This window comes from Aspergillus eucalypticola (assembly GCF_003184535.1).
Source record: "Aspergillus eucalypticola CBS 122712 chromosome Unknown BO83scaffold_17, whole genome shotgun sequence".
Classification (NCBI taxonomy): domain Eukaryota; kingdom Fungi; phylum Ascomycota; class Eurotiomycetes; order Eurotiales; family Aspergillaceae; genus Aspergillus; species Aspergillus eucalypticola.
This window is the reverse complement of record NW_020290291.1, coordinates 237,239-263,875: the sequence shown is the minus strand read 5'-3', so window position 1 is coordinate 263,875 and position 26,637 is coordinate 237,239. Positions and strand designations below refer to the sequence as shown.

Below are 26,637 nucleotides of genomic sequence, written 5' to 3'. Positions count from 1 at the left end.
AGGACTATTATTCATGTAGCTCGAGTCGGCATATGTTGATAAATGAGAAGATAGTACTAGGCTAATTGTCAATAAGTGGACGGTAGTTTAACCTGCGCAAACCATTTCCACAGTCCATCTTGATTAGCTATACTTCGATATCCAGATATCACGTCTGTCAAGTAGCTCGACGCACAATTGGTTTCCAGAAAACACGGTGTTTAGGCGTGAGCAATTCATTTTTTGCTTTGAAAGAAAAATGGCGATAAAGAAGAAAAAGTTGATAGCTAGTATATTGAACACTAAGTAACACTACATTTCCACCCACGCTGCAAGCACGGCTTCAAGCCAGTCCAGAGCAGCATACTGCACGATACACACCTTACTTATAGCGTAATTCTCATTCCATCTTATACGGCTGTCTTTTCAGATCAAACTGCCAAACGTCAGCCATCTTTATCACAAGAAAGCCTTTACAGCAACGCAACAACTTACCTCAATTCCCTCACTCTGATCCAACACAACAGCACGCTCACCAAACCCAATCCAGGTCGCCGGGAGATCCAACACCCCCACATACTCATCCTCAAAGATCCCCTGTACCTTCCGCACAGCACTAACCGACTCCTTACCCCGTAGCACAATCATGAACACATAATAACTGGGAATAGACCGCCCACCCCCAAAGTAAGCACTAAGATCAAAGCCTACCTCAGTAGGAGCATTAACCACCAAATCTAGCACTCCAGTGGAGGCATACTGCTTGAGGAGAGATGTAAACCTATCGATCATCTCTCCATTCTTCTCCCCGGAATGCTGCACATCACTTAACGCGACAAAGTACATGCCAACGAAAGAACGCTCCCGTGTTGAAGTCGCCGACTCAATAGCTGTTAACGGAACCACTTCCTCCCTAACAAACATAGGCATCACAGCACTAAAATCCGAAAAGTTCGCCCCATCAGGTCCTACTTTCGTACTGACCCACTCGGAAGCAAAGTTCTGCATCATGTGTTCCTCCGAGGAGAAATAGAGCTCTGTGAGACCGTCATTGAAGGCCCATGCTGGGTGGGTGTTTGGTATCTTTCGAGACGGGTCGACGTGGTATGCGGTGTCGAGGAAGTGGGTTTGGAAGTATTTCCTGGCTTGGATGTAAGTAGGGTGTCATTTGTGTATGTTTGTCTAGACGGGAGGATAGTCACATACAAGGGTGTTTCAGATGGACTAGGGCCTTTACTTAGGGCCCCATGTACTTGGTAGTGGTAGTCGAAGAATTCTTCTCTTGTCAAGCCGGCTTTTCGTCGCAGGGCGATTAATTGTTTGATGATGGGCATCTTGAGTACGTGTGGGTAATGGGAGTGTGGGGCATTTATTTTCTGGGTTGGGTTGATCAGGCCGGTGGTATTTATTCATTATATGCTCTTGAGGCTGTAGATAATGGAGCTACAATGGTGTACACAGTAGAGGCGAAACGTCCACGGTCTACGAACGTTCACTCGTCAAGCGGGCGCTGCCGATGGAGCCGGTGGGGAGATTCCTCGGCTTTGCCGATGGGGTTTGCCGCAACGGGGCCGCCTGTGTACTGGGCCGATGGCGGGGTGCCGGGAAGGAAGTCATGATCAATTAACTTAACAGTATATTTCCACGATTACGCAGAGAGGCTCCAAGTTCTATAGGTTTCTTGTCGGGTGAAAAAGGCGGGATGACATGGTGACCAGAGGTTTACTCCGACGGGGAAGTTCTGAGGCGCTCAACTGTACAGTATGAATACCCCCTGAGAATTTTCATCCGTATTATCTACATCACCCTTGTCTTTAGTTACTCTGCACTTGACCCTGATCTCCTCCAATGCCTCCTGAAGACGAGAACGCAGCTCTGTACGTGGATGAAGACGTCAATTTCTCGGTCCGTCGCCAACAGGAAATTCCTACTCCAGATGATGATGAAATTCTTGTCGAAACACAATTTTCTGGAACCAATCCCGCCGATATCAAGCATGCCACGCTCCTAGGCATCTATCCTGCAGTTCTTGGATATGACTTTTGCGGCACGGTTCTCAAGGCCCCTACCAGTTCGACATTTCAGCCGGGAGACCTAGTTGCTGGATACACCCCCACCGGAATAAACCGACCGCCCAAATACGGTACCCATCAGCGATACTTGGCATGTCCCGAGGATATGGTCTTCCCAGTCCCTGCAGCACTCCCACCACACCATGCTGCGAGTTTGACGGTGGTGGCCATGACTGCTGCGGATGCTCTATATAGTATCTTAAACCTCCCTCTGCCGTATGAGCATGACAATCAAGCGACAACTACGAAGCCCTTGTTGATTTGGGGCGCCTCATCGAGCGTTGGTCTTTGTGCTCTCCAGCTCGCTCGTGCGAGTGGTATTCATCCGATTATCGTCACTGCTTCCCCAGAGAGACATTCCCTACTACAGGAGCTCGGAGCCACTCACTGCTTTGACTACAAGTCTTCCAGTGTTATTTCGGATATTAAAGCGACCGTGAGAGATTCTCAGCAGAGTCCATTGACATGCGGATTTGATGCAGTTGGGAGCCGAAAGGGAGGTGTCAGCTCCGCACAGCTAGTTGCTGAGTGCTGTTCGGAAGATGCAACGCTTGTATCTGTTGTTGTTCAGAGTGACTCCAAATTCAGGATGCCTATTGCCACCCCGAACAGGGATGTGGTAATCAAGGTCCAGGATGTGCCAATTCCGATCACGATCCCTGCAAGACCGGCAGACTATCACCGCGCGTGGCGTGCGCTGATCTGGGCTGTAGAGAATTATGGTGTAAATTTTCGGCTGCCTTCTGTCGATGTATTTGAAGGGACGGCAGAAGAGGCGGTGGAAGAATTGAAGGCGATAACAGATGGAGGAAGGTTTGGGAAGCTGGCGTTGAAGCATCCACTACAGTAGTTGCAATTAGGTATCTGAGATTAAGCAATCGAGCTGTACAACTCCAGGTAGTTGGAATATATTTCAAGCTCAGCATATGAATAAGGGGAGTTTCATTAATTAAAGATCAATGTATGATCGAAGAAAGCCCTATATTGGTGGTTGCTGTTTACCTCGGTTGAAAGCGATGAATAAGAGAATGTGGGGTGGCGGGATGTGGGGGCTTGCGTCAGTGAACCCCAACTTGTACGGCTCGTGGTTTCCGAGTCTGCAACTGGTCCTTCTACTTCACCAACCCAGCAATCTGTACCTGAGTATGGAAGCCCCAACAGCAGATGGGTCGGACACGTCGGGAAGATGGACGTGTGAATTCTGCCCAGAGAGTTTTGCCCGAAAAGAGCATCTCCAACGACATGAATTCAGCCATCTCGGATTGAAGCCCTTTCGATGCGATGTGTGTTCTCGCATGTTTTCTAGAAGGTTTGTGTCCTCATCATATAGCTAATCTCCACTAGTATGTAATCGAGAATAGTAACTGTTACAGGGATACTTTGAGGAAACACCAAGCCACCCATTCGAGAGAAAGCGATGGTGAAGAACCACCTTGCACCCGCAATCGTCGGCGGTCTCAAAAAGCATGCCTAAATTGTGCCAAGGCAAAGCAACGCTGCAATGGCAAGTCGCCGTGTCGTAGATGTGTTAAGCGAAACACACAATGTGTATTTTCAAAGCCAGCCCCTGCAATGGAGAATCCTCCACTGATAGAGACGCCTGACTTTGTTCATTCTACGCTTTTTCTGAATGACGATCCTACAATCATCTCAAGTGGCAGTGGTAATCATGTCACCTTCGACGAACAACATGTACGAGCCGACCACTTTCCATTCGAAGACTTGGAAGCTACTACAGGATCGGGCGAACAACATCGAGAAGACTGCAGTATGTACCCTATCGACCACCCCGGTGAAAACGCTATCCATCCACATGTGTTATCACTACCTAGCCAAGGGTTAGGTGATGCCATGGCAGTAGACATGAATATAAATCTACCGTCAGGGGGATCAGTCACTTCACTCTCCACCCGGGAAGATAACGACGATAATCCTTCGTCGCAAAGTGATTTCTCCATGCCAGAAGAATCTCATGCTCACGGGTGCTGCTGCAGTCGGTTTCCGGAAACTCAGCCAGATGAAGACGTGATCGCAGCTGAGGATTATGGACATGTTAGACCCATACTAGACAAGCAATACCAACAGATCTGTGACTTCTGGAAGAGCCAGCAATGTTCCTCGTGTGCGTCACCTTTCATCAGCCTGTCCTTTTTGAACGCGATGGTCCAGCTCTACTTCGAGCACCATGACCTTTGGATGTCTTTCATCCATCCGTCATCTTTCAGTAAAGAAGATGCCTCATGGGTCCTTATCTTAGCGGTGGCATCTGTCGGGTGCCAATACTCTAATGTGGAGCGCTCGGAGCTTTATGTCTTAGGTCTACAGGACCTTCTACAGAAGGTACTACCGAAGGATGTGAGTTGCCTTAACTTCACTATCTACTTCAGTGTAGCTGACTCGCTAGGCCACGGAAACTATTACCCTTGACCAGATGACACTTGCGCAGTGTCTTCTTCTACGCAATACAGCTCTCCTGTTCAGCGGTTACGAAGATGAGATTCTTACGTCTCAGTACCAGAGGAACATGCTCACTTCAGTGGCTAAATCAGTTTCTGCCGACGTTGCTGAGAGCATACCATCTCCAGATGATTTGGACCCATATGAAAGGTGGCGTCGCTGGGTGGGGTTAGAGTCTCAGAGAAGGATCGTCTACTGTGTGTATGGTGAGGACACTTTCTGATTTACCTCGACATCACATAACTTATCTTAACGATACAGTGCTCGAATGCTGCTATTGGACATTCAAGGATGCTCCTTCATCAATGACCCTCGACGATTTCAAGATAGCTCTTCCATGCCGAGACAAGTTATGGACATCAAATTTCGAACAATGGCAGGAGTGTCTGCCAACAAGACCAGGTGAGCAGCCATTGAACGAATAATTCCATTACTTTGCTTTTCTATTGTTTCATCTCCAACTTCGAGAGGTCTAACCTGGTACAGAATCAAAAGACAGGCCGAGTCTGAAAACCGCATTTTCTAACCCAGACTTACTCGACAACCTCCTCAACGACAACTCCGGCCTCAGCGACCTAGTAATACTTCTAACATTCAACGTCGAAGAAAGGCGCCTCTTACGATCCACCCAGCCATGGTTCGCAGCCGACATGGCCACAGGCCTCAACGAGAGGAGGCTATATAAATGGCCGGACGAACTAGTATCCTTCCGAACAGCTCTAGACGATAAATGCGACCCTACCATCAAACGTTTCTCTATGCTCACACCCATAGTAAACAACGCACCTATCTTCCTAAAAGTGATGTTCCACGTCACCAACATACTCCGACGCACACCACTACGCTGTCTATACGCCTTGAGCGGATGGCAAGTCACAGTGGACCAGATGACTGCCGCCGCTACATCCCTATCACACTGGATGCAGCAGAATTCGGCACTAGCCCGAGAAGCCCTTCTACAAGCAATTACTTTATTTGGAGTTCTCTATGACGAGACCACAGGACCAGGGAGTCATCACTTGGCCTTTCTCACCGCGGGTCTCTATATCTGGGCTTATTGTATCGTGGGCGGAGAAGACGGTACTGCGGGAGCGAATGGGACACGGAGAATCAGTCAACGACCGCTGAGACCTGATAAAGGTGTCCCAGATGATGTGAAGAATTCCTGGATCCAAGGCACCCTAGAAGCTCCTATGTATGTCAAAGGAGTGGGTATTTTGAACGGCCCGGAGAGTGCGATTCGTGTTCTTAAGGGCCTAAGACTAGCCTTGTCGAGTCATAGGTCTTGGCCTTCGATTCGGCATGGGTTGATATACTCTATTTCGGAGGTGATAGATGGGAGATTTGCGTCGCTTAGCCCGGAGTTGAAGTCTAGTGGGCGGAGGAAGAGTGTCGTTGAAGGAAGTTGAGCATAGATACACGCGAATGATTGAAAGAGATGCGATTTTGTCTAATCTTCCTGTGTGGGAGAATAGCAGGGCGCTTTTAGCTCTATGACGCGTCAGGACAATTATCAGCACGAATTGCGCAGACACAATACAATGTTCATCCCTTTCGGTCCATTCTAGCTATAAAAATCTTGCGTTCTCTTCCGGCGCTTATATAATGGGTGGATGTAAGGGGGTATATTATTATGCTCCCTGTCGGGTGCAGCGGCCCGATGCACCTCCAGTGCAGGCTGCGTGGATGTAATCAAAATGGAACATAGAGCATGAGCATGGTGCAGACGGAAATAGTGACTAGGGAGACTAGTTCAGGTTTGATATGTACTTTTCATGACTCATATCTATTGGCTTTTGGGATTTACCAGCATCATGGCTGTTCAGTTAGAGTGCTAAATGTGTCCGGTATTCTAGGGGGAACGGACTGAGATATATATTTACTAGTAATGATTACTACAACAATGTAACTAACTAATAATGACACACAATAACTTATCTGCTCACTGACTCCTACTACCGGTAGTCTCTGAATATGCTCAATGGTAGTACTAATGCTATATATGAAGTTTATATGTACTCCCGAGGGGTGAAGTTCTACATTGAGAGCACTCTCAAAGCACCCCACATTCTATGATATATCGTACTCCGTATGTCTAAAAAGCCTCTAGCCAAAGAATACACGCATTGGTGTCTATTTGTCCATCATCATAGCAAACTACTAAGATAACATGAAGATGAACTAAAGGATCACAGACAGTAGCCCATTTAAACCTCAACCACCTGTTAAGATCCACTCATTTTGTCCTAAGGATTACTACTCTACTACAAAGAATGGTTAGGGAAGAAAAGTACATCGCAACTCTTAAGTTCACATTAACTACTAATATAATTAAGTGTCCGACCAGTCCATAAACCGAGCCAGTGCTGTAGAACTTTTCGAATCGCTAGGCCGTCCCCCCCAACCAAAGACAGGTTGTAAATATACCGAGGTTCAAGCCAATACCCTAGGAATCATACACTCCCCCATGGCTGGAAGCCATCTACCGGTAGCAGCGAGCGCTGAGAGCGGGGTTGTGGTGAGCGTGGACGACATCGGGGATGTCAACGGTGACGGGAAGGCTGTCGCCGCCGCAGTTGTGGTCGCTATTATTTGTTAGCTATCCATTCTTATTGAAGGGTATTGGCTGAGAAGATGTGGCACTTACAAGTAGATGTGGCAGGTAATGCCAGGAACCTGCTTGACGGAGTGGATCTCGCCGGTGACGCTGTATTCGAGGATTAGAAGTCGATTCATGAGTATATGGGGATTTGGGGTAGCTCACGAAGTGAAGCAAGATGCGTCACCGTCGTTGAAGGTGGGAGGACCGTTGAAGTGGGGGAGGGGGAAAACGGAGGCCTATTCTTGTATTAGCATATTTTTGAATTCGATGTTGAATTGGTGTAGAGGTGATGGATGTTACCTCGATGTTCTCCTGAGCAGCGTTGTCTGCAGCCAGAGCGGGGACAATGGCCGCGACAGCCAGAGAAAGGAAGGTGGTGAATTGCATTTTGATTTGTTTTGGAAGAGATGTGTTGGCTGCTAGACTGCTTTACCGTTGATGCTGCTGATGGATGAAGAGAGATATCGTGGTCATCCAGCTGGATTTTATATTCAAAATCTTCAAGGGAGAGAAGGAGGAAATAAGCGACGGCGTTGGCATCTTCATAACATGCCTGGATATAGCTGCGTGGGGTGCACGCATGGCTTGATTGGATTGTGCCTGGATACCCCGGGCAAGTAATTTCCGCAGTAAGGTATTGGTGGGAAAGTATTTCTTCAGAGCGGAATGAGGGATACTACGCCGTGTGGCTGTTTGTTGTTGAGGTCGTTGTTGACGCGCCCTTGATTTAGTTAGCCAGGGGGCGTTCCTTGAACGCGGGGATCATCCGGGTGTCAGGGTTAGTTAGATTTGAGGTGGTATAAGGGATGTGTGGAATGTGTGTTCATTTCCCGGGGTATTCGGTCCCTTGATCGGGATAGCCGCTGGGTATGCTGTGAAGGAGGAGTGTGCATTTATTGAGATCTATTTGGATGGACTGGGGTATAGACAATGCTAATATTATTATTCAGGGTTGTCGATCCGTACCACTTACATAATGTAAGTGGCATTGAACGAGGTGGTAATGTGGTTCTGTGTGACTGTGTTCCTTGATCGTGTTTTGTTTCAATTTCGGCATTCTGTCTTAGATGAACATTGGCGTCCGGGGAATGGTCGAAATTTGTGGTTCAAATTGTTTGAGTCATGCATTTCATCTTGTATCACAGGATCGATTGAGTGGTTCGGTCTAGCTAGGCTAAGCTAAGTATCTACGTGACGGCGTACATGAACCTGACGATCTATTCCATATGCAAGCTACTCCGTATAAACTTCAGAATCATACCAGCATGCATGCCTGCCATATACACGGGAAGCTTGTATAAACCAATCATAGCATACTACATTCTGTCCCACTGGCTATACACTGTACTGCACATCCAACCCAACCACGTAAACAAAAAAAGGCAGAAAGTCACTTCCTAACAGCAACAACAAACAACCTGGGATATCTCAACATCACCCTCCCATCGGCCCTCTTCTCATATTTCTCCCTCAACAATCCCTCATACACCCTCAAAAACTCCTTCCGTTCCTCCTCCCCCCTCAACCCATCTAAATACGGCCTCAACCCCGTCCCCTTCACCCACTCGACAATATCCCTCCAATCCCCAGGGGAGTGATAGTACACAGTCTCCCAGATCCTCAAACTCTCACAAACATCCACCAACGCATCATAAATCTCCTCAGGGGAATCCAACCCATCCCTCTCCACAAGCGTACTCCGTAGATGTTCCGCCCAGGGCCCCGTCCTCGCGACCTCCCGCATAGAAGTATGCGATGGCAGGTTTAAGGTATCCGGGACCTGGAAGGCGAAGACGCCGCCCGGGGGAAGAGTCAGTAAGAGTCTGCGGATAGTAGGGAGACGAGTGGAGCGGGGAAGCCAGTGGAGGACGGCATTGGAGAAGAAGAGATCTACGGGGTGGTCTGGTGGGGGAGAGTAGGATTCCACGTCGGCGACAGCAAAGGTGGTGTTTGAACTAGATGTAGATGACTCCTTGGCGCGGGCGATCATGTTTGGGGAGGAGTCGATGCCGGCGATGCTCGGACAGGATGGGTAGCGGGCGGAAAGCATGGCGGTGGAGTTTCCGGGGCCGCAGCCAAGATCGACGATGTGGGAGGGAGATTGCAATGGGATATGCGATAGCAGATCTTGGGTGGGAATGGCGCGCTCGTCGGCGAATTTGAGGTATTGGGTTGCGCTCCAGTCGGACATTTTGGCGGGGTGAGTGAGGAGTTGGGTGATTCGATGGGTGGTGAGCGGGAGACGAGGACGGACCATTGATGATTTGATAGCTACTGGCTGTGGATGGATGTGTTGTTGGTGTTGATGATGTATAGAAGTATTTATATCTGCTTATATCTGATGTGAGGTATATAAGTGGGAGATGATGTTACTATGGGAGTGGTAGTTGAAGTGCCGGTTTCGGCGGAAACATGATTGGCCTTCCGTTTGAGTATCACGGGATAGGAACATTCTTCGGTCAGATCCTGCTTACTTGCTTATTGCTCTGATATCATCTTATGCTGTTAAGCCGGAAGGCGCGGGTACTTACTTGACTTCGAGAGTATACAGAAATCGGATCAACAATCTCGTCGGGGCCTTCCACAACCGGCACGTGACAATGCGTTGCCGCTGCCGACATATGGAAGATTGGAGGTAACTTCAAGCAAGATAGTATGTATTCCTCCATAATATATATCGCTGTTTTAATACACTTTCAAAGGCATGACATACGACCTTTCTTGATTCAGGTTTCTGAAATAACCTGATGATAGCATTGTCCATATATCATTCATCCTAACAGCGAGCAGCTATATTATGAACAATCGAACCTTTTTATAGCATGACGATGCCACGATGAGAACAGCACATGAACCAAAGCAGATGCAGTCAGCATTGCCAACTCTAAATATAACCACCATTACATAGAGCACTATTAACAATTGACAGATTGTACACATTATGCAGTCAGCATTACCTAAAATATACATACATAAGCACTTCCAACACCGATTCGTTCAACCACACCCCCAAATGGAACTAACCAACAACAGTAATACGGTACAAACGATCATCTGAACCATAACACAAGCCCAGGACCACCCATGGCCCATACATCTGACTGCGGGGTAAGCAAGAGCTGTCAATGAAATAAAGCTGCTCCCTTAGTCTTAGCAGTCCGAGCATCTCCATGACAAGGATCCCTGGTTCAGATCCGATGACCACAGACACTAATGCTCGAGTCCTGCCTCATTTACTACCAGCAGTAACTGACTCGTACGTCCACCCGCGCTACCTTTTCCTAATATGTACAATATGACACAATAATGAATAAAATCCAGAGCATCCCCCTTTACACTACATCCAAGCTCAAAGTTTCCCAGTTACCCCCTACCCATCCCCTTGTATCAAACATTCCAGAAACGCCAATCGAATTCCAATTACACTTTGTATATTACCTGTCACTTCCCAGGCCACAGCTAAAGTAACTCAGGCGGAAATAGCTCCCGTTTACTTTAGAAAAAAAAAAAAAAAAAAAAAAAAAAAAATAAAAAAAATAAAAAGCGGGTAGGCTAACCTGAACCAGATCCAGAATGAGAGATGAAAGAGAAGCAAGCAAGTACCGTAACCCCAACACGAACAAACCACAAACCACAACCTAGAAGCAGCAGCAGCAGCAGCAGCAGCAGCAAGCAACAAGTAAACTCAAATCTGAGACATTTGACGGACAGTATCTATGGGACAAACTGTATGCTGCATACTACATCCGTACATCCGGGAACTTACCGTCGGCGAGGCCGATAGTCTAGTCTAGATCATCAATCATCTGCTTTCTCCCTCTCCGATTTCCCAATAGATTGAATGTATAAATACCCGACTAGAAAATGACAGACATCTGCTAACTATCGCCTCATCCACAAAACCGGATAAATATTACATAATACACCGGTGGCAGTGTTTAGTTATGTCTTTATGAGAAAAATGAACCACGGATAATTATCCAAATCGAGTATCTGCTCCTAAGGTAACCTCCAAGTTGTCTTGAAGCAGGTATGAAAATCTCATTTTCTTGGAATATGATTGGTCTGTCGGTGTTGTCCGAGTTCCCACCCCACAGGCGGGCGCGCGCCCCCCCTGTCAAAGTGGAGAAGGGTATTTCGTAGGCGGTGAGGAGAGTGTAAACTGACTTTGGTAAACTTTGCCAGTTTTCAAAAGAAATCTTGGCTGGTGCTGGAGCCTAGATACATCCATTGGGTTAGTTCTACTCTGCAGGCGTATGAGTTGTACGATAGTAGTTTAAGAAGATGTATGTAAAATGCAATGCAATGTGCCAATCACACTCTATATACGCTAACACACATATGAACATTGGGTATCCCAATCCAATCATCAACATCAACAACAGTAAGAAGAACAAGAAAAAAAACTAGTTAGAAGCATCCTCATGCAACCGCACCGTCACATTATCTCCCGGCGCATTCGTCAAACTCATCTGCATCGTGATCTCCCCCTCCTTGGTCTTGCCCACGCCCTCAATCACATCGAAGCGCTGCAACAGTCTCACCAACACATAGCCCGTCTCGGTCAGCGCAAACTGCTGCCCAATGCAAATCCGCGGCCCACCGTTGAACGGCAGGTACTCCCATCCGGCCTTGCGCTCGTTCCAGCGATCCGGACGGAACTCGTCAGCATCGGCGCCCCACAGATCAGGCCGACGGTGCATCACGTAGGTGCTGTAGAAGACGGGCTGGCCCTTCTTGACGTAGACGGGGTCCGTGCCCGCAGGACCACCGCCCGTGGGGAGGGTGGTGTTGCGGACGGCCGTGCGGCGGTTGCCAGGGACAATGGGGTAGAGACGGAGGACTTCATTGAGGAAGTTCTGCAGAGGACGGCAGGACTTGAGGTTGGCGAAGGTGATGTCATGGGGGGAGGAGTAGGAGCCGAATTCCGCGAGGATGGTGGCGCGCAGGGAGGTGAAGCAGTCCGGGTGGCGGGCGAGGAAGAGGACGCACCACGACAGGAGAGAGGCAGTGGTATCGCGACCGGCGAGGAGGATGTTGAGGAGCTGGGAGCGCAGTTCAACGGGGTCGCGGGTGGCTTCGGCCAGACCGTGCAGGAAGACGTAGTGGCCGGTGGGTTTCTTCTCCGGGTCGGAGTTGAGGGCGGCGGAAACGAAGCGGTCGACGTAGGCGTGCACGGCTTTGTTGATGGCGCGGCTTTCCTTGTTGTTCACGATCCAGTAGAGCTTCTCGAAGCGAGCGCGTTGGGCGGAGTACCATTGACCGCGGTCGAACTGGGCAGGGAAGTCATCCTGGGGAATGGCGCCGTTGCTGAGGGCGGCGGCTTGGCTCTGGACACTCTCGCCGAAGAGGAACTCGGTCGCGGTGTCCATGGTCAGGCGGAAGAAGATGGTCTGGATGTCGGTGGCGGCGGTCCAGCCGGTGGTGGCGTCGACGGGCATGGCTCTCATGGCGACTTGGACATGACGCTCCTCAAGATCGAGGTCGCTGATCTGGTCGCGGGTGAACTGGGGACGGAGGAGAGCGCGAGAGCGAGACCAGTGGTCGCCATCGGCAGTGAACTGGATACGAGTTAGAAGGGTGATGGTTTGGATAGGGAGAGGAAGTTAGTGGACGTACAATACCGCTGCCTAGCAGCCAGTGCATAGCGTTGCGACGGGACTGGCCCAGCTCAAAGTCCTTGAACTGAGTGGCCAACAAGGCCTGGACGTTCTTGGGATCGCAGGTGCTGATGACATCGGTGCCCAGCTGACGGAAGTGGAATGTAGTGGTATAGCGATTCTCGCGGGCGGACATGATGTCAACCCGGCGGCGGGTTACTGTGGGCACCTGGCGAGCCTTGTCCATAGCCAATGCCTCCTTCAGGGTGTTGAGGCCCAGCAGATCACCGGGGTATGAGGGAATACTCCCGCAGTTCCATTTACGAGCATTTTGCGCATGTTGCCAGCGAGAGAGCAGCACATATAGGAGGTAGAGGATGGGGGAGGCCGTTGCGACAAACAAAAGTGTCGACATGGCGAGGGTTGAGGTGGGGGAAGAGAGGGACAGAAAGATGAAGGGGGAGTGAGGAGAAAAAAGCCAAAACTGGCGAGGCAAAGAGGGGTTGATGAAGGTAAATAAATGTACCGGGCGGGAAGTTAGATTCATTTATGTTTCAACTACTAAAGTGAATACGATGGAGGATCAGGATGGCCAGCAAACCGAGTGGCCGGCAACCGAGGCAGATCGGACCATCCTCATGATAGAGAAAGCAAAAAAGCAGTATGGACACATCGGACCGTTGGAAAGGAACTTGAGATGATTAGTCGTGGCAGTGGAGTACCGGCGACCCCTAGTCTAAGACCTCGGAGCTTCCAACTGGATGGAAGCAGGAGGCCCGCCATGACAGGCTTCAGGGGTGGAGAAAAAGTATCTGGTTTGACCCGCACATATCGCCATCTGTTCATCCTTATTACCGCCGAGTCTGCACAAGCATTCCCCTGGCCTATACTGCACCACCACTATACCTTCTCCCTAAAACGAACAGGGCCAACCGGATTGCAGGCTTACGGGAAAGATGCATCCTGGAGGATGATTAGTCTGCAGCCACAATGGTTGGTTCCAACATCACGGCTTTGCATCTACATTGTACTTAGTATGTACTTTTGCAGTTTGCACACTATATTAGCCTTGATGGCATTGGGTGTTCCCGGCCCCATCTTAGGGCACACTCCACTGCATCAATCCCAACCATAACAATCTCAATGTGTGTTCAGTAATCCATTCCCCTTTCTATTATTATGGGGAAACTTCACTACGTGAACTAGTTATTCATGTTCTGTGGAATGACTCACTTACTCTCTGGTTCCAGGGGTACTGAACCAAGAACCCAACCACATGCTGTTCCCTTGCCAGGTCCGAGGTAGGTTTCACCTACAGAATTAGGTAAATGCAAGTGTTTCTGCCCGCGCTCGACTTCCCAATGCGGTATCTGTGCGTGCCGCTCATTTCGGTCGCCCTGCCGGCACTTTATCTCTGTCCAGCAACCCTTCCGATCTCTAACCATGCTAATTTACATAGTACATAGAACGTTAGTCACTAAAATCGCTCCATGCTAAATCGACTGGCTGTAATGGTCTCCGCCCCCCACTACACTTTCCGCCGCACCAATCCACGGAAGAAGTCAAAACTGTTACTGTCGCTCTGCAGCTGCCACACCCGGCCCGTCGGCCGGTCATCCCAGCCCAGTTCCTCTGCCAGCAGCAGCCCGTAATCCCGCGTGATCCCCTTAATGCGCGCGCGCACACCCCCCTCTTCCTCCAACGTCACCACCTGGTGCATGTGCAGCCAGTCTGCGTAATACATTTCTTCGAATCCCCGATCGAACCCGGCACGCAGGAATCGCGTATACAGCTCCTCAAACGTCGTCAGAATGCGCGCCAACAGCTTTTCCAGTGTGATCGGGGCGGCCCGGGGCCCAAGGAACCGCGCCGCCAGCGCCGTCAACGACGTCGTAGGCGATGCGTTCGTTGCGTTGATGCCAATGCCCACGACCGAGATGTACTCGTTCGCGCAGTAATGCGAGTTCACCAGGATGCCGCAGATTTTCGAGTACTGCTTCTTCTCCGGGTTCTCCGGGTCCAGTGCATCTGTCGGCTGATCAGCATCGTCCCAATCCCTCGATCAGATCGTAAGAAAGGATCACTTACACACGTCATTCGGCCACTTCAGCTTGACCGGTAACTCCGAATATCCGTCGTCGTAGTTCTTGATTCCCTGCACCACCGCCATCGCCGCCAAATACTGGATAAACACTACTGGTGCTGACTGTATCTTCTCGAGCGGGTGGCGCAGCACCGTTGAGAATATCAGCGCTCCGGCCGGCGACACCCAGACGTTCGATCCGCGGCCGCGGCCTGCCACCTGGGTCGTAGCGCTGGCGGTGAAGCCGTTGGGCAGCTTGCGCAGCAGCTTGGGGTTTCTGACCCGTCAGTCGTGTCTCGCGTCTGTTCATCGGACAGGTCTACTTACTTTTCCAAGATCGTGTTCGTGCTGGTGACGACCTCGCCATACACGAGGTGGGAGCCAAACTCGGATGCACCCTCGCGGGACTGCGATTGGTACTGGTGGAGGTTGGAGTAGAAGGCATGGTGATTGAAGTAGGGCGTCAGCTTCGATGATGGCACGTCGTCGTGCACCACCAGTCGCTTAACGATGGCGTTGTAATCCACGATACCCTCTGTAGACTGCGATGACGCTGGGAGGGAGTCCTCCAGCTCGCTCAGGTTCCACGCGCCGGGTCTCTCAATCCGGAACGTGTCATTCTCATCCTTCAGGATCTCCTCATTGCCATCCTTGGTGATGATCTCCTGCCATGACGCCACCAGATCGGCCGTCTCGGCGGGCTCCTGCGAGGACAGATGCAGCGACGACAGCGACGGCACGGTGGTCGTGCTCTGCGTCACCTGCAGGCCCAGCTTGACCAGACATGCTTTGAGGAAGTCCGTGCGCGCCTTGTCATCAGCCTCCAGCGCCTCCACGACCTTTGCATAGTCGGGGCCACCGGCTTTTTTATCCAGGTTTGCAGCTGCGAACCTACCATTCATCAGCACACGTCACCTAGACCACCTGGAACCACAGACGATTTAAAAAAAAAACACTCACTCCGGATGCGGTCCCGTAAGAACAACCCTCCCCTCACCAACGCGACAAAACACCACGGCGGCCTTCCCCTCCCCAGAGTCAACATTCAGTTCCTCCTCAAAGCTCGCCAGCACCTCCACTCCCTTATCAGCCAAGGTCGGCGCATCCACAAAAACCCCACCCCCGTTATAGTAGCACCTGAACCGCTCCGGCACAACCCCCGCATTTAGGATATCCTTATGCACCGAAATCTCCGCGGCCCTCGCTCCCGCCTCACTATGATAGACGAACCCCGGGAATGCCCCTCCGCGACATGTCCCTGGGTAGAAGGCCAGTTCACGCTCTCCGATAACCTGAAGTGTCTTATCGCCGACTTCGAATTCGCAGCGTCGGGAACCGTAGTACCCGCCCGCGCAGAAACCGAGGTAAGCGCCGCCGCGCTTGACGAATTGTTCGATGCGGCGGTTACCAGGGCCATTGAGAACGCGACCGTAGCCTAGATCAGCGCCGCCGGGGATGACGAGGAGAGCGCAGGTAGCGGTCCAGGGTTCGCGGAGGAGGGCGTCGGAGGTGACGGGGATGACGGCGTAGTGGGGGGCTAGAAGGCGGCGGAGGGAGTAGAGAGTGTGGCGGACCGATTCGATGGTGGTTCCATTGCCTGTAAATTCAAGTATGTTATAGTGAGTAAATTGCAGTGTATAGTATTGGTTGAGTGAAAGTCAATGGGCTCGTAGATGGGTGAAGCGGGGAGAATAGAGGGGAGAGTGACGCACCGGAATAGACCAGAACGTTGACCTTTTTGCCGGTCATATTGGGGGTCGCCATTTTGCGGCAACTACCTGCAACTCTCTCGGAGCAACCACTCAAGCACAAGCAGTCAAGCAGTGGGACAGTCAAGCAAGCAAGCACAATGTCGGACCAGGAGAAAAGGGAGAACCCGCCCGTGGAGGTGGAGGAAGACGACGACGAGCCGGATGAATGGTGAGTTGTTTGGGATGCGAAGATCGGAGGAAGGGAAAAGAGTTGGTTGAGCTGACAGTCCATCCAGGGACAAGCGGATCTTCAGCACCGGCTGTGCAGGTACCTTCCCATCTTTTTTCCCTAATCCATAAACAACTGCTAAGGGAAATTCCAGCGGAGCAAATGAAAATGAACGACTGCTGGTTCGAAAAGAAAGACTGGCGCCAGTGCCAGAGTGAGGTATACTGTTCCCATCTGATCCATGATCATCTCGCAACCCTCACTCACGAAATTGCATCAGATGGAAACCTTCCGCGAGTGCTGGAAACGTCAGGGCAACGACGAGCGCACACAAACCAAGGATGCTTAAATGATACCGATACCGATACCACAGACCATTTGTACAATAGAAGAGAACTACTAAGACTCTCCACTTATCCTCCATCCTTCTTCCCCAGAGCTATCTACTCTGTAATCACGTGACACTATACAGCTCTGACTTCATTTCTCTTCCCGCTGCACCTTCTCACCACATCCCCAACCACAACACCTCCCCACACCCCTCTACAATGTCTCTCCCGCTATTAACGCGCTCCCTGCGCGGTCCCCAACTCAGCAAAACCCTCCGCCAATCCCTTACCACCACAACCCGCTACCAATCCACCACCACCACCAACAACAACACCGCAAAACCCGCCACCACCTCCACAACATCAACAACACCCAAGCCCACCACCACTACATCTACCTCCTCAACCTCCACCCCCAAAACCACCCCCACCCTTAAAGACCTCCTCGACACCCCTCCCTCGCCCACAAACCCAACGGAAGACCGCATCGACTGGACGCGCTCCTTCCACGGGCTCAGCGCAACCCCCTTTCCGAAAGAATGCGCCGACATCCTGCTCGCCCCGACAGACCCAGAAGAAGTTGAAATCAAACCCGACGGCATCCTCTACCTCCCCGAGATCAAGTACCGACGGATACTGAATAAGGCGTTTGGACCCGGTGGATGGGGTCTTGTCCCGAGGAGTGAGAGTATTGTTACGCCGAAGATGGTGACTAGGGAGTATGCGCTTGTTTGTAATGGGCGGTTAGTATTTTCCATTTCCTTTCCCTGGGTGGGTGCGGGTGTGTGTGATATGGGTATGTGAGTGGGGATAAGGCTAATTTGGTTATTGTGTGTTGGTGTAGGTTGGTTTCAGTTGCTCGCGGCGAACAGGATTACTTCTCCCCGGATGGAATCCCCACTGCTACGGAGGGATGTCGGTCGAATGCGTTGGTGCGGTGTTGTAAGGATTTGGGCATTGCGAGTGAGTTGTGGGATCCCAGGTGGATTCGCAAGTTCAAGGCGCAGTATACCCGCGAGGCGTTTGTGGAGCATGTGGTGAATAAACGGAAGACGAAGATTTGGGTGAGGAAGGATGATACCGTTGGGTATCCGTGGAAGGAGACCAAGTTTTAGTCTTGCTGTCTCTTCCAATTTCTTTAGAATTCTCTTTCTATGTGGGGAGCAAGTCTCATGATGAATACGTGATACTAAATTCTGTATAACAGGTCAATGTACGATATCATTGCGAATTACATGCTAATAGATCAGTCCACTCATAAAATACTAATAATACATCATATGCAACAATCTAAGTGGCCGTTTTTTGCAAAGAAAAAGAAGAACGGAAGAAATCATCATCACTCATGGCTACTGGTTACCCGCTCCCTCGTACGGCCGTCGCGGCACATATCGACCTGGCTCAGTTTCTGTCAGGTGTGTCGAATGGTGCTCCCGTCCACCTGGCGTCTGCTGCTCGTGCATTGACGGAAGCTCGAACGGCTGGTTTGGGTCGTAGGGGTCCTCCGTTGGGTCGTAGTATTGTCCCGGGTAGTTGTAGTACTCGGGCGGCTGCTGAGGCGGCTGGGGCACTGCGACCTGGGGCAGCGTGGGCTGCGCCTCCTGGCGATGACGGGGAGGGACTGGTTCAGAGAGCACCGGGACATCGCCTCGAGGGGCAGCCACGGGCTGGGGCTCGGGTTCAGGCTCGACGTGTGAAGTGCGGCCCTCCTTGCGACGACCCGTTGACGGTTCGCGGGTCATGAGTCCGTAGGTCACATTGAGTTGGCGCTCCTGACCGGGGGATCCCACGGGGGTCTGGTAGTGGTCGACTTCGTGACCGTCGCGGGAGCCGTCCTGCGACCGGGCTGCGTGCTCTGCGGTGAGTCCTTCGCTGTAGGAGCTGGAGGCGCCCATGCCACGACGCTGCAGCGACTGTGGGGAATTGCCGATGTCGAAGCCAGTCGAGCGGGATTCGGTGTAAGAGACGCCAGCGGTGGTGTTAGCCCGACGCATGCCTTCGCTGGCGATGGAAACCTGGCGGACGGGGAGAGTTTGGTCTTCGTGTCCGGCATCCGACTTGTTGTCATCCTTCTCGGTCTTGTCATCGTCGTCGCTGGCGCCTGGGGCGCGAATAGGTACCTTGCGCACAGCGGAGATCAACGCGCACATGAACTTCGAGCGACGGGCAGCTCGGACAGCCTCGTTTGACCAGTTGGATTTGTGGCAGATTAAGACACTCAGCTCCATCTTGTCCATGTCGCCCAGACCAACCACATCGATGGTGACCTCTGGCTGGAAGTCGCGGCAGTTGTCCTTGTCGCGCACGAAGCTCTCCATCTCCTCCTGGAGAAGCTGGACGTTGGAAAAGGTGGTCTCGAAGCTGACGGGGACGGTGAGGCGCTCATGCATCGCATTGGCACGGGTGAAGTTGTCAATCCATAGGGTGTTGAGGACGACGTTCGGAACTTGCGTGATACGGTGATCGTTGACATTTCGGAACACGGTGAAGAGCAATGAAATGCGCTCGACAAAGTACGGCTTGTCGCTGATTTCCACACGGTCGCCCACATCAAAGGGATGCTTGACGAAGAGGAAGATACACGAACCCAGCACTTCCTGAGCGGTGGTCGAGAAGACGAAACTGAGAGAAAGCAGAGAAGTGGCACCCGCGGCGATAACGGTACCAAAGCCGCTTGTCACGAAAGAAACAAAAACCAGAATAGCAATGATACCCGCCACGGTCAGCAAAAGGTTGTCCAAAACGTGTATTGCCTGGTCAACATCGTGGAGACTGTTGTTCAGCGACTTTCTTAAGCGGCGGACTTCACCGATGGCCAAGATCATCTCTTCCAAGCTGATGTCCCCGTTGCCGTCGCGATCCAGCATGTGGAAACATTCCTCGGCTTCAGCCTCCATGCCAGCTCCCAGGACCTCACAAATATCGTCAAAGTACAGAGCATCGCGGCCTTCAATGACAAAAGACATCCAAATTCTCCGCGCGAGCGCTTCAGACGTCCGTCTGTGTTCCAGAGCCTGGGTGACGACGGACCGAGTGGAAGTGGGGTTGAAAACTTGCTTGCCAGTCAATTCATGGGCCACGTCGCCAAAAGCCGCCGTGACTTTGTTGCTGAATTGGTGGACATTCTGGCCCACGCCTCGGATGAGGCGCAGAGGCGCTGATGAGCTGCCAGTGCGGGTCTTGATGGCTGCGGAGCGAAGAATGGAGTCGGAAATGGCCGCGTCTTCCTCTTGGAATTCTTTGCAGTACATGGGGAACATGTGGCGCGAGGCGTCGAATAGCAGAGCCACCAGATACACATTGCGCTTCGATTCTTTGATGCGGGCATCGAATTGCTTGCGGTGGTAGCTGATCGAGATCAAATGAACCATGGTTTTCTCAGCCAGGAAGATCAAACTGCAGACGAAGAGGGCAAACAGGATGTTCTTGATGGATTTCTCCCAGGATTTGGTAGAGGTATCGCCCTTGGCTTGCTGATGGGGATTTTGCGTCATGACCTGGAGGAAAAGTTAGTGGATGGCACGTATAATGGAATCAGACTAGACTTACAGGCAAAAAGGTAACCAAGCAAACTACGCACCACAGCACGGTTGCAATTGGCATTTCCAACTTGCGTAGAATGAGAGCATATTTGCGAGTTCCTGAACTCACAAACCCGATTAGGGTCTGAAAGATGTACGGCAAGAGTTTGGCCGCAAGTTTACACAACCACAGACTGATCCAGACGATCTCAATCCAGAACCAGAACCACGGCAGTGTAACTCCGCCGATAGTCGCGTCCTGCGCGACCGTTGCTCCCACGATAATTGGGATGGCGAGGAGAATTGCGAGTGGGGCGACGTAGATGAAGTAGCGAGTGAGAACAGAGTAGTTGAGAATCGTCTGGTAGAAGCGGCCCATGCGAGTGACGGTGCCATCCTCGGGGTCTTCTAGGGAACGTCCGGTGCCTTCGTCGATGCGTCTGCGCATGCCGGGATTTGGCGCGACCAGACCCTCCTTCTCGCCGTCAATGCCTTTGTCATCGCCGGGTGGTTGATACGGATTCGGCGATCCTCCCACATTACTACTTGTCTTGCGAGCGCCGGTCTGATTCCGACTGGGAACCGGGTTCAAGGGGATGTCAATAGTGACGTCGTTGGGATTCATTATGTTGTCCGGGGCCATGTCGGGAAGCTGCTGGAAGCGATGAGCCGACAGCCGCTTCTCCGTGATACCAGGTCTGCCGGACATGAATTTTGAGAATGGCATCGGGAATAAATTAGGGAAAGAGACGGTCTAAAAAGTAAGGCCAGAAGCTGCCCTGCAGCTCCAATTAGCGAGCGATGTCGCAATTGGTCGGCGTAACTTCCAGGGACGTAAGATCGCTTTGCACAGTCCAGGCAGGATCTGACAATCACTGGGTGAATGAGGGTTGGAGTCCACTGGTTCGTGTGGAGAGCGGGTGGGTCGAGCGAAAGTAAAACCGCATGGACTGGACCAGGACTTGAGACGTTAGTTGGTGAACTAGAGCGGCAGCGAACGGACGTATTATTTTTGTCAAAGGATTGGGAATAGGTGGGAAAGAGAAAGAGAAAAAAGAAACGAGAGGGACAGGCATCGGAAATGAAATGCGTAGAACGCTGTCAAGGGGGGGGACAGGCCGAAGGCCCGATGAAGGAGAGAAACAACGACAAGCCAGGCGAAGGAATGTCAAAAGACGCGAGTGTCAGAAAGCCAGAGGGAAAATCGAGGGGAGCAACCCACGCGAGCATGTTTCAGTCGGGCTGAAGTCACTGGCGTGCAATAATGGAGTCATCCTCTTTTTGGGGGCTGGCCTGGTTGGAATCCGCCGATCATTCCCCGGGCCCATAGTTGCTGTCGGACTGGCGACTGCTGGTGGTGTCTCTGTTCGTCGCGATGATATAATAGGGAACACTATAGGCCTCTCTAAGCCCTATCAGCGTCCCTGAATGCGATCGATCTGAATTCTGAAGGGAAGAGACAGCCCCCACTGGTGTGAAATTTAGTTCATCGCACTAGTTTTGAGTTGGGAAGTTGAATTGCGTGAAGTGAGTACGTAGAATCACTAGAATGATTACTAGTCAGGGTGGCGGTCACGTTACGAGGAACGTCACACAAACCATACCGGCAAAGCCCTACTGCCTACTTTCGGCCAGTCTAGGGCATTGTTCTGCCCTTCTTCCTCTCTCCCTCTCTCTCCTTCCTCTCGTACTTTCCACGGCCCGCGACCGTTGGAACCAGACAATCCTTTCAGGGGGTTCCAGGTCGGGTTTCTTGTCTTCCTTTCAAGTTGGCTAATATATTTCCCTGGTTACAACTGAACCAGTTCCCTACATTTCATTCAGGCACAAAACTAACCAGAATATCGGGGTTGTGGTTCTGATTGTGTGGCTGACTTCTAGTGCATCTACTTTGTAATAAATCGGTCGCTTACTATACCCCTTCAAGCATTGTCTTTTCTTTCTTTCGCTAAAATTGAACCTTGTCAGGTTGTTAGGTTGTAAGGCTGATTTGCCGTTCCAGTGCCACTTCTCACCCCTGAAATCTGCTGCAATCAATCTCACTGAAACCATGTTATGCACACCTGTCAGCCCGTCAGACGGCTGCCCCTGGACTAGTCGATATTGTGATTAGTGCGTGGGATTGGAGGCGTTAGATTCGGCCGCGTTGTGTGGTATGATAAGATGTAGAGTCGGAATACACCTCGGCTCCACGTTACTTGGACTACCACAACATTTTGTATAGTGTATCGCATATTGTAGTAAAGACGGATATTTGAAAGCAGTGAAGATCTATCTGCGGAAGATCGGAGTTTTTGATCGGACAGCCCGTTGCAGTAACAAGCATCCTTAACACTGGTACCGGGGCAAAGATGACAGGTCACTCCGTCGGCTGTTTCAGAATGGCTTCTAGACCGTTTTAGTCCCTCGGCCAGCCCGTCTCAACCTCTCGCAGTCTTCCACTGTGGCCAGTCTATCAGAGCTGAGGGGCGATAAAAACTAATTTGGTTACTAGGCTGTGCTGCCGATTGCATTTTCAACGTTCACAGTCAAATTTAAGACGAGTCTGTTCCTGAGTCTTCAACTTTGTTTGATCAGTTTAACTTTTTGCATGCTTTCATCGCCACCACGGGATACCTTCAGAGCGAAGGAAAATAGGGAGAAAAGAATATTCTTGCTACATGGGCTCAGATTACCCGAAATCCCAATGAAATTGAAAGGTACTCATAGTGGCAATGTCAGGAAAATTGGATGAACATCATGCACTTAGGAATATATTCGATCTGAGTGCAGGTATTCACTCTAATAATGCTTCTCCGATGAGTGTAGCACAATAATATTCTATAGTCATCTTTCATCACATATTCCCGATGAAAGTCAGCCATCATTCGACCAATGACAGAGTTCGCGATCTTCAAACTACTACCCTCAAGGGAGATGAAAATAATGAAAGGATGCCTTTCTTGGCTGTTCACTACTCAGAGGTTTCGCAGACCATGAAATTGCGATTTTCAAGCTAGATCATATTGGACATTATAAAGAATCATCAAGTATATGAAGGCCAACGCCTCTTGCATGGAGTGTTACACCATTCCTTCTGGTTGCTCAAGGTTAGGAATAGGTGCGCTCAAGAGCTACTGAGCTAGCTAGTTCAACCAAAGAGGACCTTGCATCAGCCTTTTTGCAAAGCGATGGACCTCCTGTTTGCCGGCTATTACGGGCCCTCTTCACAGCTGGCAATCCCCAAGTCACCATCCAGTCTGAGCTCAGTACATCCGTCGCTGTTGCTCGCTTCTCAGGCCTCATTGCCAGCATTGAGCGAAGCATGCTCAGAATGGCCACCTTCTCCTCGTTATCGAAAGAAGACACATTATCCCTCTGTCGTGCGGCCTGTATGTCCTTCTCGAATCTTTGCTCAAGAGATGGCCAGACATACCGATCTTTGTTAGGCCTTTCGATCTCCTCAAAATACTCATGGCGCTTCTCCCATGTATTCCACCAATCAAGCGGAATATCTCCAATGGTATCTACTTGTTGAGAGGCTATGTCATGTTGAGTGGCGAGTGTGGCATCAAATAGCCATCGCAGGCCAAATAAGGGGTACATAGCACATGCAAGACTCCAGATGTCCGAGGGAAATGAAAGAGGCTTGTCTGGTTCAAAGTAGGCTTCAGGCGGTATGACTGGAAGCGGCGAGGGACAGTCTTGCCCACGTCGCCGCTGCTCAGGGTCGAGAGGGCAGAAGCTCTCGCCGAAGTCGCTAAGGAGGAGCTGGGCCTCAAACGGCAGAATATCTTTTGCTCGCTTCCCTAACCAGGCTGGCAAAGTCCCACAAGTAGGGACGCCCGGAGGAAGAGGCTGTCCATCGAGTCGCACAACTGGTTCCGTATAGGGCTCACCGAACTGCTCATAGAAGTCCTGGACTGACAGCTTGTCAAGGCTAGTAGGTAGGTTTAACAGGATATTTCCAAGATGGATATCTGGAGTGTATCTTTAGCGGTGCTTTCAAGACATAGCTCCTCCCTCATATACTTAGGAAGCATTCAGAACGATTATCTTTTCACTTACCTCCGTGAACAAAGCCTTGAGCATGAACAAATGCAACAGCCAGGGCCAGTTCAGCATTTAAGACACGAGTCGTCTCTATTTGAAAGTAGCAACAGAATAATGCTGCGGATACACTGCTCTGAGCGGGTGCTGTGATAATGCATTTATGATGCCCATTTGGGCCCTCAATCTGGAATTCGTCCAGGATGACGGGGATTAAGGGACGACCGTTAGGATGGACCAGGCAGCGATCCTTGAGCATACCTAGTATCTTTGCTTCGTGAGTAGAAGCATCTCCGGTGCTAACCTTGACAGCCACATAGGCTGTCTTTTGCTCATCTCGTGAAAGCCAGATTGTAGAGAACGTCCCATGTCCCAGCTTGTCTATCACTTTGTAGCGACTATTCAGTACGTCTCCGACATATATTGGATGATACCCTCCTCTTCTGTACCTCTCTAGCCTTTCAACTTGCTCGATAGGCTGATATTGAAAGTAAGGAGTGTCGTCGGTGGTAGAAGTCATGACGGTTCTGACGGCCACATTTCGCCGTCGAGGCGGCTGTTGATGCCAACGGAAATTCGGGCGACATAAGGGAACAATAGTTCCTCGACAGGGATAGCGCAGGTTATTCTTCAGGAAAACATATCGTTTCATTATGATAGATATGGCTCGAGATTTTGTCGAGCCAGGAAATCTTGATATTCAGGAGTTCGTTCGTGATGACGTTGGAGAGGAAGCATAATTCCGTCGCTATCAATGTCATGTGACCTACGAGTGCTGACATGTATGACGGCCAATTATGAGTATTTACCGTACCTAAACACTGGAGCTGAAGCTTGCAGCGTACGCTTGGTTCATGGCCTTGTACCTTAAGCTACACCTGGTTTCACGACCAGTACAAAGGGCCTAAGAACTTCGGGAGCTTGCCTAGCCGGACTCGCTGCATTATCTGACGCTATGGCTTCGCCTCCGAATAGTTGCTTGAGATGCAACAGAACTGTAGATGAGTAACCAGATGTGCTGTCATCATTGTCGTTGGTACGATCACCCCCAATTGGGAAGGTGCAAGTACGGTCTTGCTTGTAGCATAGGCAAGACTACCAAGCTAGATCACGGATATCAACAGGATGCAATTGTCCTTACATGGTGTTTATGGGATTCGTTGCATCTCTTTGTTTGACGAGACTCTACGCTCAACCACAAAAATGTCTACGATCAACATGGTGAGGTACTTCTTCTATAAAAACCGCCTTCCCGATACGCAAGAGACGCTCCAGGCACTGGTAGCAGTGGCCTATAGAACTGCACGGGACAGAAAGATATACCCAAAGGCCATTCTGATTCGGTATACATATTCATCTAGCTAATTCTGATCTAAGTTTTTGATGATCATATAGATCTTTAGTCCATCCTACAACCAATATCAAAGGGCGCATTCAGAAAGACCCCCTGGGACCGCATGTGACACTTTGCTACAAAGACGAACGTCAGCTGGCTAATGGGACTCATGTTGCGTGTCATGGCTATGTGGAAGGGCCAAACAGCCTGAAGTATGTTAGATCTACACATGTTGGAGAAAAGGTGGACACTTGGGTGAAGCAGAGCGGAGGAATTGTCTGGCCACCTGAGGAAGTACTCGACGAAGCCCCTCAGATCGGATATGGACATTTCCTGGAGACAAAAGACACCGATGGTACAGGCGTTAGTACTTAGATTTACGGTCTCTGTGTCAGGAAAGTGAGAACTTCCTTGTCTTACTAGTAATATACTTTACAAATTCTCAGCTGTTCATTGGGCTCATGAAATATATTAGCCTTTGCTGGGACGGGTTGAGCCTGGCGGCCCGGTCCTGCATGGTCCTCTTGCAACTCGCTGCCTAAACAAGATGAGAAATGGACAGACGACTGGTCAATCTTCCAGATGTGCCAATTAGCCAGAAGACCTCTGGTCGTGGCTAGCTGTCCGAGCGCCTTCCCTCCGCCAGACGAGCGGGGAAGAGGAGTTGGACCCGCAACGGCGCCATATATCGTTCGTACGCTAACAATGG

The 26,637-nt window shown here is 50.7% G+C and overlaps 12 protein-coding genes across 12 annotated transcripts; 5 read left to right on the top strand and 7 right to left on the bottom strand.

Moving 5' to 3' along the window:
• Positions 1–330: 330 nt before the first annotated feature.
• Positions 331–1,408, bottom strand: BO83DRAFT_340660 (EthD domain-containing protein). The gene is made up of 3 exons (XM_025528593.1): positions 1,186–1,408; positions 475–1,120; positions 331–415 (listed from the first exon to the last, which is right to left on the bottom strand). The coding sequence occupies exons 1-3, from the start codon at positions 1,311–1,313 to the stop codon at positions 380–382; spliced, it is 810 nt and encodes a 269-aa protein (XP_025386656.1). The 5' UTR covers positions 1,314–1,408; the 3' UTR covers positions 331–379.
• A 273-nt stretch (positions 1,409–1,681) lies between these two features.
• BO83DRAFT_447807 (zinc-binding alcohol dehydrogenase family protein) lies at positions 1,682–2,903 on the top strand (the record flags this gene model as incomplete). The annotated part of the gene is made up of 1 exon (XM_025536656.1): positions 1,682–2,903. Exon 1 carries the CDS (start codon positions 1,828–1,830, stop codon positions 2,899–2,901), a length of 1,074 nt encoding a protein of 357 aa, XP_025386655.1. The 5' UTR covers positions 1,682–1,827.
• A 720-nt stretch (positions 2,904–3,623) lies between these two features.
• BO83DRAFT_438516 (fungal specific transcription factor domain-containing protein) lies at positions 3,624–6,037 on the top strand (the record flags this gene model as incomplete). Its single annotated transcript, XM_025536091.1, has 4 exons — positions 3,624–4,406; positions 4,456–4,714; positions 4,770–4,910; positions 4,995–6,037. 4 exons carry the CDS (start codon positions 3,624–3,626, stop codon positions 5,915–5,917), a joined length of 2,106 nt encoding a protein of 701 aa, XP_025386654.1. The 3' UTR covers positions 5,918–6,037.
• An 866-nt stretch (positions 6,038–6,903) lies between these two features.
• On the bottom strand, positions 6,904–7,535 carry BO83DRAFT_379594 (uncharacterized protein). Its single transcript, XM_025531547.1, has 4 exons — positions 7,411–7,535; positions 7,273–7,346; positions 7,156–7,215; positions 6,904–7,093 (listed from the first exon to the last, which is right to left on the bottom strand). The coding sequence occupies exons 1-4, from the start codon at positions 7,495–7,497 to the stop codon at positions 6,991–6,993; spliced, it is 324 nt and encodes a 107-aa protein (XP_025386653.1). The 5' UTR covers positions 7,498–7,535; the 3' UTR covers positions 6,904–6,990.
• An 808-nt stretch (positions 7,536–8,343) lies between these two features.
• Positions 8,344–9,714, bottom strand: BO83DRAFT_363600 (trans-aconitate 2-methyltransferase; the record flags this gene model as incomplete). Its single annotated transcript, XM_025529579.1, has 2 exons — positions 8,549–9,714; positions 8,344–8,445 (listed from the first exon to the last, which is right to left on the bottom strand). Exons 1-2 carry the CDS (start codon positions 9,365–9,367, stop codon positions 8,344–8,346), a joined length of 921 nt encoding a protein of 306 aa, XP_025386652.1. The 5' UTR covers positions 9,368–9,714.
• A 1,688-nt stretch (positions 9,715–11,402) lies between these two features.
• Positions 11,403–13,315, bottom strand: BO83DRAFT_379593 (cytochrome P450; the record flags this gene model as incomplete). The annotated part of the gene is made up of 2 exons (XM_025531546.1): positions 12,730–13,315; positions 11,403–12,671 (listed from the first exon to the last, which is right to left on the bottom strand). Coding segments are annotated over exons 1-2 (1,547 nt in total), but the record flags the coding sequence as incomplete, so codon positions are not given.
• A 676-nt stretch (positions 13,316–13,991) lies between these two features.
• Positions 13,992–16,701, bottom strand: BO83DRAFT_379592 (biotin--[acetyl-CoA-carboxylase] ligase BPL1). Its single transcript, XM_025531545.1, has 5 exons — positions 16,506–16,701; positions 15,754–16,390; positions 15,121–15,684; positions 14,799–15,070; positions 13,992–14,738 (listed from the first exon to the last, which is right to left on the bottom strand). Exons 1-5 carry the CDS (start codon positions 16,555–16,557, stop codon positions 14,239–14,241), a joined length of 2,025 nt encoding a protein of 674 aa, XP_025386650.1. The 5' UTR covers positions 16,558–16,701; the 3' UTR covers positions 13,992–14,238.
• BO83DRAFT_379591 (uncharacterized protein) lies at positions 16,573–17,135 on the top strand. The gene is made up of 4 exons (XM_025531544.1): positions 16,573–16,713; positions 16,781–16,812; positions 16,868–16,932; positions 16,994–17,135. The coding sequence occupies exons 1-4, from the start codon at positions 16,643–16,645 to the stop codon at positions 17,060–17,062; spliced, it is 237 nt and encodes a 78-aa protein (XP_025386649.1). The 5' UTR covers positions 16,573–16,642; the 3' UTR covers positions 17,063–17,135.
• BO83DRAFT_363593 (putative mitochondrial genome maintenance protein Mgm101) lies at positions 17,126–18,301 on the top strand. The gene is made up of 2 exons (XM_025529578.1): positions 17,126–17,785; positions 17,887–18,301. The coding sequence occupies exons 1-2, from the start codon at positions 17,262–17,264 to the stop codon at positions 18,155–18,157; spliced, it is 795 nt and encodes a 264-aa protein (XP_025386648.1). The 5' UTR covers positions 17,126–17,261; the 3' UTR covers positions 18,158–18,301.
• Positions 18,275–21,726, bottom strand: BO83DRAFT_379589 (serine/threonine protein kinase). Its single transcript, XM_025531543.1, has 2 exons — positions 20,592–21,726; positions 18,275–20,539 (listed from the first exon to the last, which is right to left on the bottom strand). The coding sequence occupies exons 1-2, from the start codon at positions 21,270–21,272 to the stop codon at positions 18,392–18,394; spliced, it is 2,829 nt and encodes a 942-aa protein (XP_025386647.1). The 5' UTR covers positions 21,273–21,726; the 3' UTR covers positions 18,275–18,391.
• A 1,927-nt stretch (positions 21,727–23,653) lies between these two features.
• BO83DRAFT_316323 (kinase-like protein) lies at positions 23,654–25,112 on the bottom strand (the record flags this gene model as incomplete). The annotated part of the gene is made up of 3 exons (XM_025527655.1): positions 23,654–24,522; positions 24,611–24,990; positions 25,042–25,112. The coding sequence occupies 3 exons, from the start codon at positions 25,110–25,112 to the stop codon at positions 23,654–23,656; spliced, it is 1,320 nt and encodes a 439-aa protein (XP_025386646.1).
• A 683-nt stretch (positions 25,113–25,795) lies between these two features.
• Positions 25,796–26,303, top strand: BO83DRAFT_390065 (uncharacterized protein; the record flags this gene model as incomplete). The annotated part of the gene is made up of 2 exons (XM_025532839.1): positions 25,796–25,935; positions 25,988–26,303. 2 exons carry the CDS (start codon positions 25,796–25,798, stop codon positions 26,301–26,303), a joined length of 456 nt encoding a protein of 151 aa, XP_025386645.1.
• Positions 26,304–26,637: the final 334 nt, after the last annotated feature.